At 56.4% G+C, this 16,250-nt stretch overlaps 1 protein-coding gene across 2 annotated transcripts; it reads left to right on the plus strand.

Moving 5' to 3' along the window:
* The first annotated feature begins 1,195 nt into the window (after positions 1-1,195).
* Positions 1,196-15,805, plus strand: ZFP41 (ZFP41 zinc finger protein). 2 transcript variants are annotated; one of them, XM_064384675.1, is made up of 3 exons: positions 1,196-1,221; positions 5,123-7,278; positions 15,761-15,805. In XM_064384675.1, the coding sequence occupies exon 2, from the start codon at positions 5,279-5,281 to the stop codon at positions 5,873-5,875; it is 597 nt and encodes a 198-aa protein (XP_064240745.1). In that variant the 5' UTR covers positions 1,196-1,221; positions 5,123-5,278; the 3' UTR covers positions 5,876-7,278; positions 15,761-15,805. The 2 variants fall into 2 exon arrangements, with proteins under 2 accessions (XP_064240745.1, XP_064240746.1); XM_064384676.1 differs by having other exon boundaries at positions 1,207-1,221; positions 5,120-7,278.
* Positions 15,806-16,250: the final 445 nt, after the last annotated feature.

The raw sequence follows: 16,250 nt of genomic DNA on the forward strand, positions 1-16,250 counted from the left end.
GAAAGCAGCCTGGACAGGAGGGGGTGGTTTAAAACATTGGGAGGTAAAAGCAACAGGATGAGAGAGGGGGTGGGACGAGGAGGGCGGAAGCAGAACTGTCTGGTTCTCAACACCTTGCCAAGTCCAGGAGGCAGCTGGAGAGAGGCCTGGGTGGGGGCAGGCAGTTCCTAGGGTCCCACCGCACTGGCAGCACCTAAGATCTCCACCCACATTCACTCGGTCCACAGGACATGAGGACCCAGAACGACACAGCTGGCTGCCCTCCCAGGGCTGATCCGCGCGGGAGTGTGTGGGGTGGGGGATAATTAATAATAAATATAATAAGGAAACTATATGCAAAGTGTAAATGGGAAGGGTTGTTGGGGGCAGAATCCTGCGGATATACTAAGGTGAGCCCCCGGAGCCGGCGCCATGCCCATCCTTCCCTTGGCTACAGGTGGCACCTGTGACTTCACTCTGAGTAGAAGTGGGTGGAGGGGGTGGGTGGCTCGTCACCCATGATTAGGGGTGTTCCATAGGACTGCATCTGGGGGTGGGGGGGGCCGGCTGCTGCGGGGGCGGGGCATGAGGGTGCCAGTTCGGGGCGGGGCTCTCGGGGGCGTGGTGCGGGGGCGGAGCCTGTGGGGCGGGGCATGAGGGGGAGCCGGCTCCGGGAGGAGCTTTTGGGAGCGGGCCTCTCAGGGGCGGGGCATGAGAGCAGAGCCTGATGGGGTTGGGGGGCAAACGGGGAGCCGGCTCAGGGAGGAGCTTTCTGAGGTGGGGCCCGCTTGGGGCGGAGCCTGCTTGGGGCGGGGCCTTCGGTAGGACGCCTGCCATAGAGGACTGTGAGGGGGCGGGGTCAGCTCTAGGAGGAACCTGCGGCGGCTGTTAGGGCCGGAACCTGAGAGTGCGGGGCCTGATCGGGGCGTGGCCTTCGGGGGCGGAGTCGTCTGTGGGTGGAGCCAGCTCGGGCCGAGCCCTCCACCGCCCATTACCACCGAGTCCGACCCCGGGTCCTAGCGCGGCCACCGGAAGGGGCGGGTCAGCAGGCGGGCTCTTCCTGCGAGCTCTGAGGACCAACCGGGACGCGGGCGCGGAGCGGTCGGGGTCCCGCGAAGAGGGTGCCCCTTTTCCGTCCCCTGCCCCCGCGAGGGGCGCGCCCGCCCAGGGCAGTCCTGGTAGGGCCCGGGCGCATCCGCGCTCTGCAGCGGCAGGTGCTCGTCGCCCCTCGTCTCCAGCCAGGTACTCTCGGGGCCCCCGCCCGCCGCCTCCGTCCCAGGTCGCGCGGCGTCGGGATGGGCCCCGCGGTCTCCCCGCGCCCGGCCCTCCAGGGAGGGAGCGAGACCCGGCTCTGAGCACCTCCCAGGCCCCGGCCCCGGCCCCAAGGCCGACCTGGCTCCGCACGCGGGCCGCGGGGCTCGCCGTTGGAAGGGGGCCTCTTAAGTAGGAGCTCGCGGGACACCCTGGCGGGCCTCTCCGCCTGGCTCGGAGCCTGACATCTCAGGCCTTGGCACAGCTAGCTGGCCCCTGTTAGGCCGTGGACCCAGCAGGCTGTTTCAGTGCAGTTTGCCCTTGAATCTCAAGCCCACTAATGTTCCAGTTTCTCCATGAGACCCAGATCCCTGAAGGCAGTGGAGGGAGGCACCAAGGTGAGTAAGGTTTCCTAGGCAGCCCCTACCGCCCATGGATACCCAGAGCTTCATGTTACTAGTGAAGGGTCGTCGGTCCAGAGAGGCGATGGAGCTACGCTGGAGTTGCATGACAGAACCAGAACCTAACCTTTGGGGCTCTGGCAAGCGTGGGTTGCGTTGTCTGTAACTAGCTAATCACTCCTGTCTACAGGCCTGTGAAGTGAGGCCAAGACAATCGCTATGGTCCACTATGTTTTTAAAAGTATTTTATTTCTCAGGGTGGGCAGCGTGTAGAGAAGTGAGTCATTCCAGTCTGCCATTTAACGCCTACCAGCCTGAGTTGGGTCGACAAGACCATAATGGAGAATGTTCCTTGAGCACAGTATGTGACCAGGATTTGGAGATAAAAAAGACATGATTCTCGCCTTCAGGAGCCCCTGCTGCATAAGGAGACTGCCACGTCAGTGACCAGCCACATCCAGTTACAAGTGTCTGGAAGAGGGAACAGTGCTGTGCAGCACGGAGGACCCCCACCCAGACCTTGGGCAGCAGGTGTCAGGCTCAGTGGGTTCACAAACCGCCCCTCCATGGAGTGGAGTCTGCAGAGAGCCAGATGGGTTTCCACTGTACCCTGGAGAGCTTCGCTTCTCCACCTCAGCCCTGCCCGTGAGGCAAACGGAGCTGGGCGACTGGTCTTCTGTGTTGGTTTTTGGTTCTCATCTTTGTTTCCTACCAGAGCTGGACCCCGGTCTCAAACTCCAGGCAGCTTGGGCTGTGATCCTCTCTCCTGGGAACCAGGGCTCCCCCTGCCCACCCCAGCAGAGATGCTGCATCCTCCCTCAGCACACGTGGCCTTCAGCTTTGGTTCTGGCACCCACCTGATCTCCCTCCTCCCACACACCACCTCTAGATAGAGCACTAGAAAGTGATGTTGGCCTGAAACAGTCACATTCATCTAAACATTTTCCTGTAAAAAAGACCAGACTCCCCTTGTTGAGATAGGAAATCTGTTTACGTGTTACCTGCACTCATAAGGGAGAGGAGGGAAGGCCACAGACCTTGTCTCGACTTAACAAAGAGAATTCAAGGTATTTATGTGTTGAAACGTGTCCTTTGCAACATGTGTTTCAACTCCATTTTCCACTTAGGCTCAACCCTGGCCTCAGACTCCAGCCTGGTTAACGAAACAGCTAATACAAAGGGTACACGATAGTGCTACTTAGAATACAAGCGAGCATGGTGGCTCACACCTAGAGTCCCAGCTACGCAGGAAGCTGAGGTGGGAGGATGGCTTAAACCCAGGATCTTGAGCCTTCAGTGAGCTGCAGTTGTGCTGCTGCACTCTAGCCAAGGCAACAGAAAGAACCTGTCTCAAGAAGAAAAAAAAAGAACGCCACTGTGGGATAAGGCGGTGGTGAGAATCATAGGCTTCCTGGTGGATGAGAGGAAGCTTCTCGGTCCCGGGGGCTCCTGGCGTTCTCAGCAGGAATGGTTTGAAGTCGGAACGCTGTCTGCTTTCCTGGGAGCTGCAGAGGAAGCAGTGTTTTCCAGTCTCAGAGATTTCTTTCCCCAGCAGCTTCGAGCCTGGCGTTTTTCAAGGCTTTCCACTGGCATTCTGTTGCCACTGAGAGGCAAGGGCAGGTCAAGGGAGCCCCGAAACAGCACAGAGCAGGGCTCCACAGTGGAGGGATGGCCTGCGGCTGAGGCTTCCACGTCGCACCTTTCCCGTCGCCTCCAGCCGCTGGGGTTCACTGATTCTTGTTGGACTCATGGCAAGATTGGGCTGCAATTAGATGGCATCATGGACAGGGACAGACCTCTGTCTTCCCCCTGAGCGCTAGCGAGAGATATTTCCGTGGCGTAACCTTCAAACAACGCAAGCCAAGTGCCAGCCAACTGTCCCCGGGGCTGCAGCCTGCGTCCAACTGAGAACAGGCCTGGGCATCCCAGTGCTGCCTCGAGTGTGACCTGGGGAAGGGGTGTTGAAGATGAGATTAATGATCCAGAGATTTGTGAAGAGCTTAGAGCAGGGGACATACTCTAAGTGACAGCTGCTGTTGTGATTTCTCAGTTATTCAACCAATATTTGACAAGGAACCTTGGTGTGCCAGGAGCCATGGCAGGGCTTTGGAACAGAGAGCAAACCACCCAGAGGAGTTTAGCCCCTCTCATGTGCTGGGAGGAAAAATAGGGCAGGGAAGCTGGCGGGGGACAGTTCCTTAAGAAGGGGGCGTCAGAGCAGAAAGTTGAGGGGCCAGTCAGGCGAGGCAGAAGGGATTAGGTGTGTTTGGTGAACCTAAAGAAGGCTGGGATGGCAAGGGGGTGCCCAGGGGATGGGTGTGGCCCCAGGCAGGGTATGTGGGGCCCATGGTGTGAGGGACACCACCGGGAGTCTGAGCCAGGATGTGACACAAGGGGGTCTGCCGGCTGCTGTGGGCCGTGGCGGGGACGGGGGCAGGGGCAGCCCTGGTTTCATGAGTTCGGAACCCAGCTTCCGCTGGGAGCCTAGTGAAGGGTCGTCGGTGTGGGTGACAGTGTTGCTCTGGGATTTAGGGGAGTTTTATTTTCCAGTTCTAGGCTATTTCTACTTCTGTGGGGAAAGGGAGGTGAGAGACACATCTGTCACTGCAGCCTCTGGGCAGTGGGCACGAGAGAGGCTGGGCAGCCTCCCCATGATACTGCAAGTGGCAGCACTCAGGACCGCCTGCCACAGAGCAGGCTCCTTGGGGCGGGCCAGCAGCAGGAGTGGCTGGGAGAAGAGACATGCTCTCCTGTGGAATGTGCTTCCAACATGTCGGAGAACAGGGATTGAAGCAACCCCCTAGTGGGAGGGGAGGCCTGCCGAGGGGCCCCCTTTCCGAGTGAGCAACCCACGCTTGCCAGAGCCCCAAAGGTTAGGTTCTGGTTCTGTCATGCAACTCCAGCGTAGCTCCATCGCCTCTCTGGACCGACGACCCTTCACTAGTAACATGAAGCTCTGGGTATCCATGGGCGGTAGGGGCTGCCTAGGAAACCTTACTCACCTTGGTGCCTCCCTCCACTGCCTTCAGGGATCTGGGTCTCATGGAGAAACTGGAACATTAGTGGGCTTGAGATTCAAGGGCAAACTGCACTGAAACAGGTCGTCTAGTGAAGGCCGCCTGCAGCGGTAGCTCCAAAGCACGGTGACTGATCCCAAGCCCGGGATGGTAGAGAAGGAGACTAGGGCAGGAACCAAGGGGACTCGGGGGTGGATGAGGGAAGCCGCAGGGCAGTCGGTAGGGGCATCAGATCCTGACAGCATGCAGACCCCGAACCCTGGCAGAGAAGCAGGGATTCCTTGGTGAGCCACTGATCCCTTCACCGACAAGAAAAGGCCAGGAGAGTGAGTCAGGTGGGGCTCTGGGGAAGTCAGCTATTCTGTTTGAGTCACTCGTTGGGGAACACATGGGAAGGGAGGGGCTGCACCAGAACCCCACAGCACCTGAAAGGGGACATCATCTGATGTCCATGTTCTTGCTTCTCCCCAGCAGCAAGAGGATGGTGGCCCTTGGCCTCCTGCAGAGGGTTGGCCCCATGCTGAGAGCTTGGAGAGGTGCGTGGGAAGCAAACCGTTCTTGAGGAAGTGGCGCCAGCTGAGAGAAGCCAGCAGCCCCCTAGCCCTCAACGCTTCCAAGGAACAGAGAACAATGGAGAAGCCTGCAGGCAGAAGAAAAAGGACTCCAACCCCAAGGGAAGAAGCAGACGGGCAGAAGAGCGCACTCAGAGAGGAGAAAGCGTCCAGGGATAGGAAGCCACCTGAGAGACCCGCTGTGCCCAGGAAGCCCCGAGCAGAGCCCCGCCTGAGTCCTGAAGACGAAGAGCACATCTTTGATGCCTTCGATGCTTCATTTAAAGATGACTTTGAGGGGGTTCCCGTGTTCATTCCTTTTCAGAGGAAGAAACCCTATGAGTGCGGTGAATGCGGGCGGATCTTTAAGCACAAGACAGACCACATTCGGCATCAGAGGGTCCACACCGGAGAGAAGCCCTTCACATGTGCGCAGTGCGGGAAGGCCTTCCGACACAGCTCCGATGTCACCAAACACCAGAGGACTCACACGGGGGAGAAGCCCTTCAAATGCGGGGAGTGCGGGAAAGCCTTTAATTGCGGCTCCAATCTCCTGAAACACCAGAAGACGCACACCGGGGAGAAGCCGTATGAGTGCGTGGACTGTGGGAAAGCCTTTGCCTACAGCTCCTGTCTCATCCGCCATCGGAAACGCCACCCGCGGAAGAATCCCTGAGCTGGGGCCGCCGTCTGCAGACTCGGACTCCTGCTCCGTGGCTCCCTGATGTTGGGCGTCTGGTGGAGGTGCTGGGCCATGTGTGCTGTGTTCAGCGCCCTGGGGGATCCCCAGAAAATCGCCTGGTCAGAGGTGGGAATGCCTGAGTGAGTGAGAGACCTTCCCGCTGCAGAGAATCTCTAGATCAAGATGCTGCAGTCATGTGGAAGCCACCAGAGGCTCCTTGCAACCACAGACCATTGTCCAAGTTCCTCGATGGCTCCTAGGGCTCAGCACCAGAGACCAGGTGTATTCACTGCCATCCACGGGACGGGCTTGGGTCACCTCACAGCGCCCAGCAGGAGAGGCTCCTGGTGTGTTGGGTGCCCACCACTTCCCACTGCTGCCTGCCTGTAACATCCACTCTGCTTAAGCCTTTCATCTGCCCCTGAAGGCCCCAGTCTGTGGACTCCCCACCCTCTGGGGTCCCAAGCTCTGCAGCAAGCCCCAGGACCACTCTTCCCTGCCTGGTCAGCTTCAGTGCCCGGGCCACTCCTTGCTGCCTGGCCAGCTTCAGAGCCCAGGGCCATTCCTCCCTACCTGGCCAGCTTCAGAGCCCGGGGCCATTCCTCCCTGCCTGGCCAGCTTCAGAGCCCGGGGCCATTCCTCCCTGCCTGGCCAGCTTCAGAGGCCGGGGCCATTCCTCCCTGCCTGGCCAGCTTCAGAGCCCGAGGCCATTCCTCCCTGCCTGGCCAGCTTCAGAGCCCGGGGCCATTCCTCCCTGCCTGGCCAGCTTCAGAGCCCGGGGCCATTCCTCCCTGCCTGGCCAGCTTCAGAGCCCGGGGCCATTCCTCCCTGCCTGGCCAGCTTCAGAGCCCGGGGCCATTCCTCCCTGCCTGGTCAGCTTCAGAGCCCGGGGCCATTCCTCCCTGCCTGGCCAGCTTCAGAGCTCGGGGCCATTCCTCCCTACCTGGCCAGCTTCAGTGCCTGGGGCCGCTCGTCCCTGCCTGGCCAGCTTCAGAGCCCAGGGCCATTCCTCCCTGCCTGGCCAGCTTCAGTGCTTGAGGCCGCTCGTCCCTGCCTGGCCAGCCTCTGTGCCGAAACTGTGCTTGGTTCTCTGGCTTCTCTCCTCTGACTGGAGCACCAGTTCCTGAGCTCAGACCCCCGTCCCCAGAACTGGGGCCACAGGACATGCCCTCTTGGCCCAGCCTTCATCCCAGACAGGCGGCCTGACTTACCTGGATGGACTTCTCGGGACAAAGGCTCCTCAGGACCTTGGACACCGCCACCTACTGAGCTTCCTGCCCCAGCCACCTGGTGGGGCCCCCGGGGTGCCCTTGGCAGCTCAGTCCAGCCTGCATCTACCACTCGGCCTTCCGACGTGGGCAGTGGGCCCCAGACCCACGGACCAGCCCATCATTCAGGTCAGTTCCACTTCTGCGTGTCTGTACCCAGTCCTGTCCCACCATGGGCAAGTCCACAGGCCTCTGCCACCCTTGGGGTCCATCCAGGAGCAGAGTGGGAGGGGCTCTGTGCTCTCCAGGGACTGTGGTTCAGAAGAGAGTAGCAAATGGCTTTGTCAACCGGGAGGCAGTAGGCTTTTTACTGGGAACCACTGGCACCTGTGCTTTCAGCTGTTAAGACGTGAAACCCTAATCACGGCCTTAGTGTTTGGGGATTCTGTCCTGGAAGGAGAGTCCCGATTCGAGCTGGAGATGGCCTTGTCCTTGTCCACTGAGCAGTCTCAAACCAAGTAGGGGACGCTACCCAGGTGATGGAGAACAGTCGTGTCCGGGTAGAAATGTTCACTGGATTAACACGTTTTTACTGCCGCAGTCTTTCTGAGAGCCGTAATGTTCCTGCCCGCCTGTGTAGGCCCCATGCCAGCTCAGCCACCGTGGGGTCACTCAGAAAGGGGGCCCCTCGGCAGGCCTCCCCTCCCACTAGGGGGTTGCTTCAATCCCTGTTCTCCGACATGTTGGAAGCACATTCCACAGGAGAGCATGTCTCTTCTCCCAGCCACTCCTGCTGCTGGCCCGCCCCAAGGAGCCTGCTCTGTGGCAGGCGGTCCTGAGTGCTGCCACTTGCAGTATCATGGGGAGGCTGCCCAGCCTCTCTCGTGCCCACTGCCCAGGGGCTGCAGTGACAGATGTGTCTCTCACCTCCCTTTCCCCACAGAAGTAGAAATAGCCTAGAACTGGAAAATAAAACTCCCCTAAATCCCAGAGCAACACTGTCACCCACACTGGCTTCGCCTCTGGCCTGGTTCACTTTCTCTACAGCAGCTCCCAGAGCCCACCCGTCACCTGCTTGCACCTCCCAGATCGCAGGGCAGCATCTCCCAGATGGCTGCAGGGCACTGTGAGGACAGGCAACACTCAGTGCCCGGGCTGGCTGTGGACCCAGGCGGGCTAGTCCACCTGGACGGCCCTGCCCCCGCCACACCCCAGCCTCAGCTGTGGCTGCGCTCACCTGCATGGCCTTTCCTTGTTTGGGTGGAGGCTGTGTTGGCCCTCATCAGTCGTGTTGCCTAGGGGGTGTTCTGCTCTCAGGACCTCACTGGAGGGGTGACCCCGGGCACAGCTGGGCAGATGAACTGCCAGAGGGGAGCCATGGCGCCTGTGGCCTCCTGAAGGTCCTGTTGCCACAGTCACTGCCGAAAGCACGGCCTTTGTGGCTTCTCAGTGGCCCATGGTCCCAATGTGGGCTAGGTGGTGTCCACATCCTGTGGTGTTGTGTACCTGCCTCTGTGGCAACCACGTCTCACACTGCTGGGCATGTGCTGAGGCGGCCAGTCTCCCCGTGGGGCTCCCTGGGGCTGTGGTCCACCCAGTGCTCTCAGCATGGGGGTGAGAGAGCGAGGAGGGGCAGCCTCAGCCTCACCTGGGTAGACCGTCCCTGGATGCCACCAAGGACCATGGCCAGCGTTGCCCCCCGCAGGACAGAACGTCCTGGTGGGCCCCCTGCCCCGGATGTCCTTATGCAGCTGTTTCCAGGATGTCCTAAGGCTGGACAGCCTCAGCCAGCTGTCACCAAGAGAGGAAGACTCGCACTCCCAGAAATAGCCATCTCAGGAGCTGACACTGTTCACAAGCAGGCATCAAAGCACACGTGATGTGTGATCCTGAATCAGAAGAGTTGCTGTGAAGGACTGTGCTGGGGCATTTGGCAGAGCTGAGTGTAGACCAGGCACACTCGGCGCCAGCTCAGCAGGGATGGGCAGTCCTCACGGACGTCCTCCTACTGTGGATGCGCACTGAGGCGCTTGGCCATGGAGCGTGATGCCTGCAGTTCACTCCAGCAGTGTGTGTGTGTGTGTGTGTGTGTGTGTGTGTGTGTGCACCCCGAGAGTGAGAGGAGACTGCTAAATGTCAGTCACTGGGGAATCTAGAACACACGTTGGCAAACTTTCCTGATAAAAGGTCAGACAGTAAATATTCCTGGCACTGAATCCATACGGCCTGTGCCTTATCACTCCACCCTGATGTGTAGGGCAACAGCAGCTATAAATGACATATGAGTGAACGAGTGTGGTTGTGTGCCAATAAAACTTTATTTAAAAAAGTAGGTGGGCTGGATTTGGCCTGAGGGCCATCGCTTGCCGACCCTGTCCTAGGTGAAGGGTGCATTAGAGCTCACTCCTGGTGTAGTTTGGACGTCTGTCCCCTCCAGATTCTATGTGGAAATGTGATCCCCAGGCTAAAAGGGGTCTGGCCAGAGGCATTTGGGTGGTGGGGACGGGTCCGCCAGGAACGGCTTGGTGCCTTCCTCACAGCAGTGAGTTCTCACGGTAGGTTCATGTGAGCGCTAGTTCTTTAAAGCAGTGGTATCCAGCCGTTTTGGCACCTGGGACCAGTTTTTTCCATGGAGAGGGAGATTGTGGGTGGTTTCAGGATGAAACTCTTCTGCCTCAGATCATCAGGCATTGGATTCTCATTAGGAACATGCAGCCTCGATCCTTAGTTCACAGTGGGGTTCATGCTCCTATGAGAAGCTGATGCCACTGCAGATCTGATAGGAGGCGGAGCTCAGGGGGCAATGCCCACTCACCTCCTGCTGTGCAGCCTGTTCTAGCCATGAGCCACTCTGGAGGTTGGGGACTCCAGGATTAAAGAGCCTGGTGCCTTCTCTCATGTCTCTTGCTCCTGCTCCTGCTGTGTGGCGCACCTGCTCCCCCTCCCTGCAGCCTTTATAGTAACACAAAATGAACTGTCACAATTCCCAGTCCTCACATGCTTTCTCTGTGTCTTAGCATCCTTCAGAATTAGCTGCTGTCAGGGAAAAGCCGGCGCCAGAAGTCAGGAATGCAGGAATTCAGACACAGGAAAGAAACCAGGGGGGCGGGGCAGGGAGCTGCTCATGGCAGGCGTCCTCTGCTGTCTGTTGGGATGCACCACGGAGGGTGGCAGATGTGGACACAGCTGTCAGGATGGCCCAGGAGACTGGCATGACACCCTGGTGATGTCTGCATTTGGTTTGATTTTACTTAAAATAGTATGGTCGTCGCTTTCCCTGTTACCGCCAATGGGAAGCATTACTTTTAATGCCCACTCAATGACCAGCTGAATCGAAAGGCACAGGTGACTTATCCACTTCCCAACATGGGTGTGTGGGCTGTTTTCAACCTATAAATACCTTTTCCATATTTAGGGCCAATAGGATGGACCCCAGATGCGGAATGACACCTCACCAAATGCCGGCCCCAGGTCCCGCCCACAGAGACGCCTGCAGCAGCGCACAGCTGGCAGGGCCACGTCCGCCTCTCTAGCAGCGGGCAGGTGGATCCTGATCCTAAACTCGCTTTAATCTGATATCTTTGACTTCTAGGGTGGAGATAGGTGGTGAAGAGCACAGCTCTCGAGTCGGGGCTGTGGACTTAACCCTTCACTCTGGAGCTCTGGGACCTTTGCCTCAGTTTCCCCAGGTGTGAAATGGTGATGCTGACAATGCTTAACTGCACAGGGTCTCAGGGAATCCAAAGCCTTAATATGTGATGTCGTAAACACAGCACTGGATCCTGCTGACTGCGTGACCATGTTAGCTTGCCCATGTGCCAGTGTGCTTAATGAGATCAGCTATTTGTTCACACACGAGGGGGTGGCCATGCAAGCTGACAGCCTTGGATACCTTTCCAGGGAAGATGAGGGAGCTGGCTTCAACAAAATCAGCATGGAAAACTACAACAAAAGATACATTGGACCAGACGCAGTGGCTCACACCTATAATCCCAGTGCTTTGGGAGGCCGAGGCAGGAGGATCACTTGAGGCCAGGAGTTCAAGACCTGCCTCAAGACCCTGTCTCAAAAATAAAAGATGCATTTTTTTTTTTTTTTTGAGACAGAGCCTCGCTTTGTTACCCAGGCTGGAGTGCAGTGGCACGATCTTGGCTCACTGCAACCTCTGCCTCCATGTTCAAGCGATTCTCCTCTCTCAGCCTCCTCAGAAGCTGGGATTATAGGCACGCGCCACCATGCCCAGCTAATTTTTTGTATTTTAGTAGTGACAGGGTTTCACCATGTTGGTCAGGCTGACCTTGAATTCCTGACCTTGTGATCTGCCTGCCTCGGCCTCCTGAAGTTCTGGGATTACCAGCATGAGTCACCAAGTCCAGCCAAAGGTACCTTTTTTTTAATGTACTTGGAAATTTTCTTTTTTTGAGATGGAGTTTTGCTCTTGTTGCCCAGGCTGGAGTGCCAGTGTTATGATCTCAGCTTACTGCAACTTCCGCCTCCCCAGTTCAAGTGACTCTCTTGCGTCAGCCTCCCAAGTAGCTGGAATTACAGGTGCCCGCCACCACACCCAGCTAATGTTTTGTATTTTTAGTAGAGACAGGGTTTCATCATGTTGCCCAGGCTGGTCTTGAACTCCTGACCTCAAGTCATCTGCCCGCCTCGGCCTCCCAAAGTGCTGGGATTACAGGCGTGAGCCACCATGCTCTGCCTGGAAATTTTTTTTAACATTTATGGCTATGAGAAAAAATGCACAATGAAACCAAACCGAACTGCCATCTTTTTTGCCCCTATCATTTGGCACAGACAGTTGAACTCCTGACATCACAACAAGACCAAAAACTGAAGCCAGGCTTTCTAGGCTGAGCTCTGCTTTGGTGTTTTGTTGTCTAAATGAAGCTCGTATTCCAGGAAGAGAAAACCTGAATGACCCAGGTCAAAGAAAAAACATGATGAAAGTTAAAAACACTTAAAGCTCAGTGATCATATGACTTAACAGAGCGCCTGAGGCAGCGGAAGCCAAGGGCAGGGTCCAACCCTGCGTGCCTCTGTTGCTGTTAGGAGAGGAGCTGGGAGTCAGGAGAAAAGTACCCGGTGTAACAGTTAGAAAAAGAAGGCCGGGCTCAGTGGCTCACACCTGTAATCTCGAGGCAGGTGGATGAATCATGTCAAGACCAGCCTGACCAACATGGTGAAACCCCGTCTCTACTAAAAATACAAAGATTAGCTGGGTATGGTGGTGCACACCTGTAATCCCAGGTACTCAGGAGGCTGAGGCAGGAGAATTGCTTGAACCTGGGAGGCAGAGGTTGCAGTGAGCACAGATCACACCACTGCACTTCAGCCTGGGCAACAAGAGCAAAACTCCATCTCAAAAAAAAAAAGAAAGAAAAAGGCCAAACAAGCTCCCAATGGAAAGGAGGAAATAATAAAGTCACTTATTAATACAATTAATGGCAACAGACACCCTTGAGAGGACAGAAGAGCTAAGAGTTGGTTCTTTGAAAGCTATTAAAATTTACATCCTCTGCCAAAATGACCGAGAAAAAGAGAAGGAGCAAATCAACCATTAGGAATGCGAAGGGAAGAGAGTTCAGCCACATCCGACGCTGAAAAGGTGAGAAAGCCCTGTGCTGACAGAGTGAGAACTCCACCGTCAACAGCTGGACCATGGGAGGAAGGTCACATGGCAGCCCAGCTCGAGGAGACCCACAGCCGTTACAGAGATTGTGTGGATGGTTCTCAGTCTTCCCAAAGAATACCAAGTCCATGTGCTTTGCAAGTGAGTTCAAGAAACAGAGAACTCCAGTTTTACCCAGACAAGAAACACACCCTGTGTTATCTTGTGAAGCTTGTATAATCTGGATACCAAAATTACAGTTCAGTGTCAGTCATACACATATACGTGAAAAAAGGTACCAAGCACTTGCAGGCCGGGCGCTGTGGCTCACACCTGTAATCCCAGCACGTCGGGAGGCCAAGGTAGGAGGATCAGTTGAGCGCAGGAGTTTGAGAGCAGCCTGGGCAACATAGATTTCATTTCTAATAAAAATTAAAAATTAGGTATGGTGGCGTGCACCTAGGTCACATGTGCTTGGAAGGCTGAGGCGGGAGGATCAGTTGAGCCTGGGAAGTGGAACCTTCAGTGAACTGTGATTGTACCACTGCATTCTGTCCTGCAAACGTGAGTGGGAGTGATGGACGCCTCTTCCAGGCCTGGCCTCTTAAATGTTCCTTTGATCATCCACTCTCCTCCCTTCCTACAACTGAAAGAGAAGGACTCTCTGAGATGGCAAAGCCACACACACCAAGGGAAGGAGCCGTGTCCTGGAGTCGCCCTCGGGAGAGCCTCAAGACCCCATTGTGATGTGAGCCCAAAGGGAAGCCTTCCCGAGTGAGACAATGAGATTTGGAGGTTCTCTGTTATCCCAGCCACCGTTATCTACCCTGACCACTGCAGCCACAAAGGACAAGCATTCAGAATGTGTGCAGCACTCATAGGAACCAGGATTTTTAAAGACAAATATCTAAATAGAAAAATGACCAGAACAGGAGTTCATGAACAGCTAAGCAACACAGCGAGACCCCATCTCTAGAAAAAAGAAAAATGGGCAGAAGTCACAGAAGAAGAAAACATGCATGGCTGATAAATACCTGAAAACATGCACGGTCTCTAACAGGGAGCATGAAAAACGTGCGGTCTCTAACAGGGCACAGAGAACATGCGCGGTCTCAGTCAGGGGGCACGGAAAACATGCGTGGTCTCTAATAGGGAGCATGGAAAACATGCGCGGTCTCAGGGGGCATGGAAAACATGCACGGTCTCCAACAGGGAGCACGGGAAACATGCACAGTCTCTAACAGTCAGGGAGCATGGAAAACATGCACGGTCTCCAACAGGGAGCACGGGAAACATGCACAGTCTCTAACAGTCAGGGAGCATGGAAAACGTGCGATCTCTAACAGGGAGCACGGGAAACATGCGCGGTCTCTAACAGGGAGCACGGAAAACATGCGCGGTCTCAGGGAGCACGGAAAACATGCGCGGTCTCAGGGAGCACGGAAAACATGCATGGTCTCGGGGCACGGAAAACATGCGCGATCTCTAAGAGGGAGCACGGAAAACATGCGCGGTCTCAGGGGGCATGGAAAACATGCACGGTCTCAGGGCATGCAAAACATGCGTGGTCTCTAACGGAGCACGGAAAACATGCGCGGTCTCTAACGGAGCACGGAAAACATGCGCGGTCTCAGGGAGCACGGAAAACATGCATGGTCTCGGGGCACGGAAAACATGCGCGATCTCTAAGAGGGAGCACGGAAAACATGCACGGTCTCAGTTGGGGCACAGGAAACATGCGCAGTCTCTAACGGAACACGGGAAGCATGCACAGTCTCTAACAGGGAGCACAGGAAACATACGCGGTCTGTAACAGGGAGCACGGGAAACGTGCGCGGTCTCTAACAGGGAGCACGGGAAACATGCGCGGTCTCTAACTGGGAGCACGGGAAACATGCGCGGTCCCTAACAGGGAGCACGGGAAACATGCGCGGTCCCTAACAGGGAGCACGGGAAACATGCGCGGTCCCTAACAGGGAGCACGGGAAACATGCGCGGTCTCTAAAAGTCACATAGTGCGGGTAGACATCCGCGGCCTCAGAGGTCGCGGGAAACGTGCGGTCTCTTAACAGGGAGCACGGGAAACATGCGCGGTCTCAGAGGTCACGGGAAACGTGCGGTCTCTAACAGGGAGCACAAGTTAAAACAACAGAGAGATCCAGTTTTGTGCCCTCAGTGAGGTAAAGACGGACAAGTCTGATCGTGGCATGGACGGTGTGGGAGCCCTTCTCGCCGCCAGAGCGCTGGGCTAGAGAGCAGTCTGGCAAAGGTGAAGACGTGCGTTCCTGCTCCCAGGAGCCACCTGTTTACTTAACCTTGAGAAACGTGCATGCACGCAGCCAGCGACACAGTAACATTCACGGTGTGCGCTGTCAGAAACGCCGGAGAGAACCCACATGACTGTCCGCAGCAAAGCAGGTAAGTCATGGTGTGTCGACCAAGGGACGCTGTTGGTGCAGTGACCACGCAGCTGGCCGGGACCCGGGTCAACACCTACGCATGCCAGATTCGACAGTGAGCAGAGAATGTAAGGCCCAGAAGACACACGGTGCGATTCTAACCACCGCGACGTTCAAACCGAGCAAAACTAAACAGCATGTGGTTTGGGGACACGTGGTGGAACTGTGGAGAAGAGCAAAAGCATGGTTCACGCGGAACTCAGGACAGGGGCGGGCACAGGGCATCGGCCCCTGGGTGGTGTCTGGCTCTGAAACCAATGGAGGGTGAGTGGGCGTTTGCTGTAGGTGGTTCAAGGATCATGTCATGTACACTCAGCTTACCCGTGTGACACCCTCCCACCATCAGAAACGCTTTTAGGAAAGAGGAAGCTCTTCCTCCTGAAGCCGGCGCCATCCAGGCCTGGGGTGCGCAGGCTTAACACCCACTCCACACCCCCACTGATCCGAGGCCCCCACCCTGGCCTCCGTCTCCTGAAGGTGCCTGTTTCCGCTCAGCCCAAGCCATTCTCTTGTTTTCATAGTGTGTTCTTTACCAGCAGAGGAACCAGCTAATAACTGCACTTCTCACATACTCAGAGATATTTCTCCTCCTTTTCAGGCTGGTAGAGCACATTAGCCCCAGACCAGGAAATTCCAGATGAAACATGCATAAGAAGCAACCTCAAAACTAACGAAAAGAAATTGCCTGTTCCTCAGTTCAGAGGAGGAACGGAGATGAAGAAAAAGAGAAGAAAAGCGCTCGGAAGAGAGAAAGGGAACCTCCTTCTGTGCAGCGGGCTCCTGGCCCGGGAAGGGTGGTCTGCAGCAGAGTGCATGCGGGGAGGCACCCTCTGAAACACCTGGAAATAGCTGCAGGGCTTTCACTTGGCTCCCAAACTTCTTCCGAGGTCCAAATCATCACAGTGGCCAACTTGGCAGCAGTGACCTCGGCACTCAGTGTCCTTAGGCTGCTACGAAGCCATCCTACTGGGGCAGTGGGCATGGGGCGGGGGCTTCTGACTCCAGTGAGGCCACCGTGGAGGGGATTCCCAGGAATCAACCTGATGTTCAGAACCTTCCTGGCATCTCAGAAGTGTACTGGGGAGACT

This window comes from Aotus nancymaae, unplaced genomic scaffold, assembly GCF_030222135.1.
Source record: "Aotus nancymaae isolate 86718 unplaced genomic scaffold, 86718_ANA_hifiasm-v0.15.2.pri h1tg000036l, whole genome shotgun sequence".
NCBI lineage: Eukaryota > Metazoa > Chordata > Mammalia > Primates > Aotidae > Aotus > Aotus nancymaae.

Excerpts from the sequence above, each read along its gene's own strand:
- ZFP41 (XM_064384675.1), top strand. The coding sequence starts at position 5,279 with ATGGAGAAGCCTGCAGGCAGAAGAAAAAGGACTCCAACCCCAAGGGAA.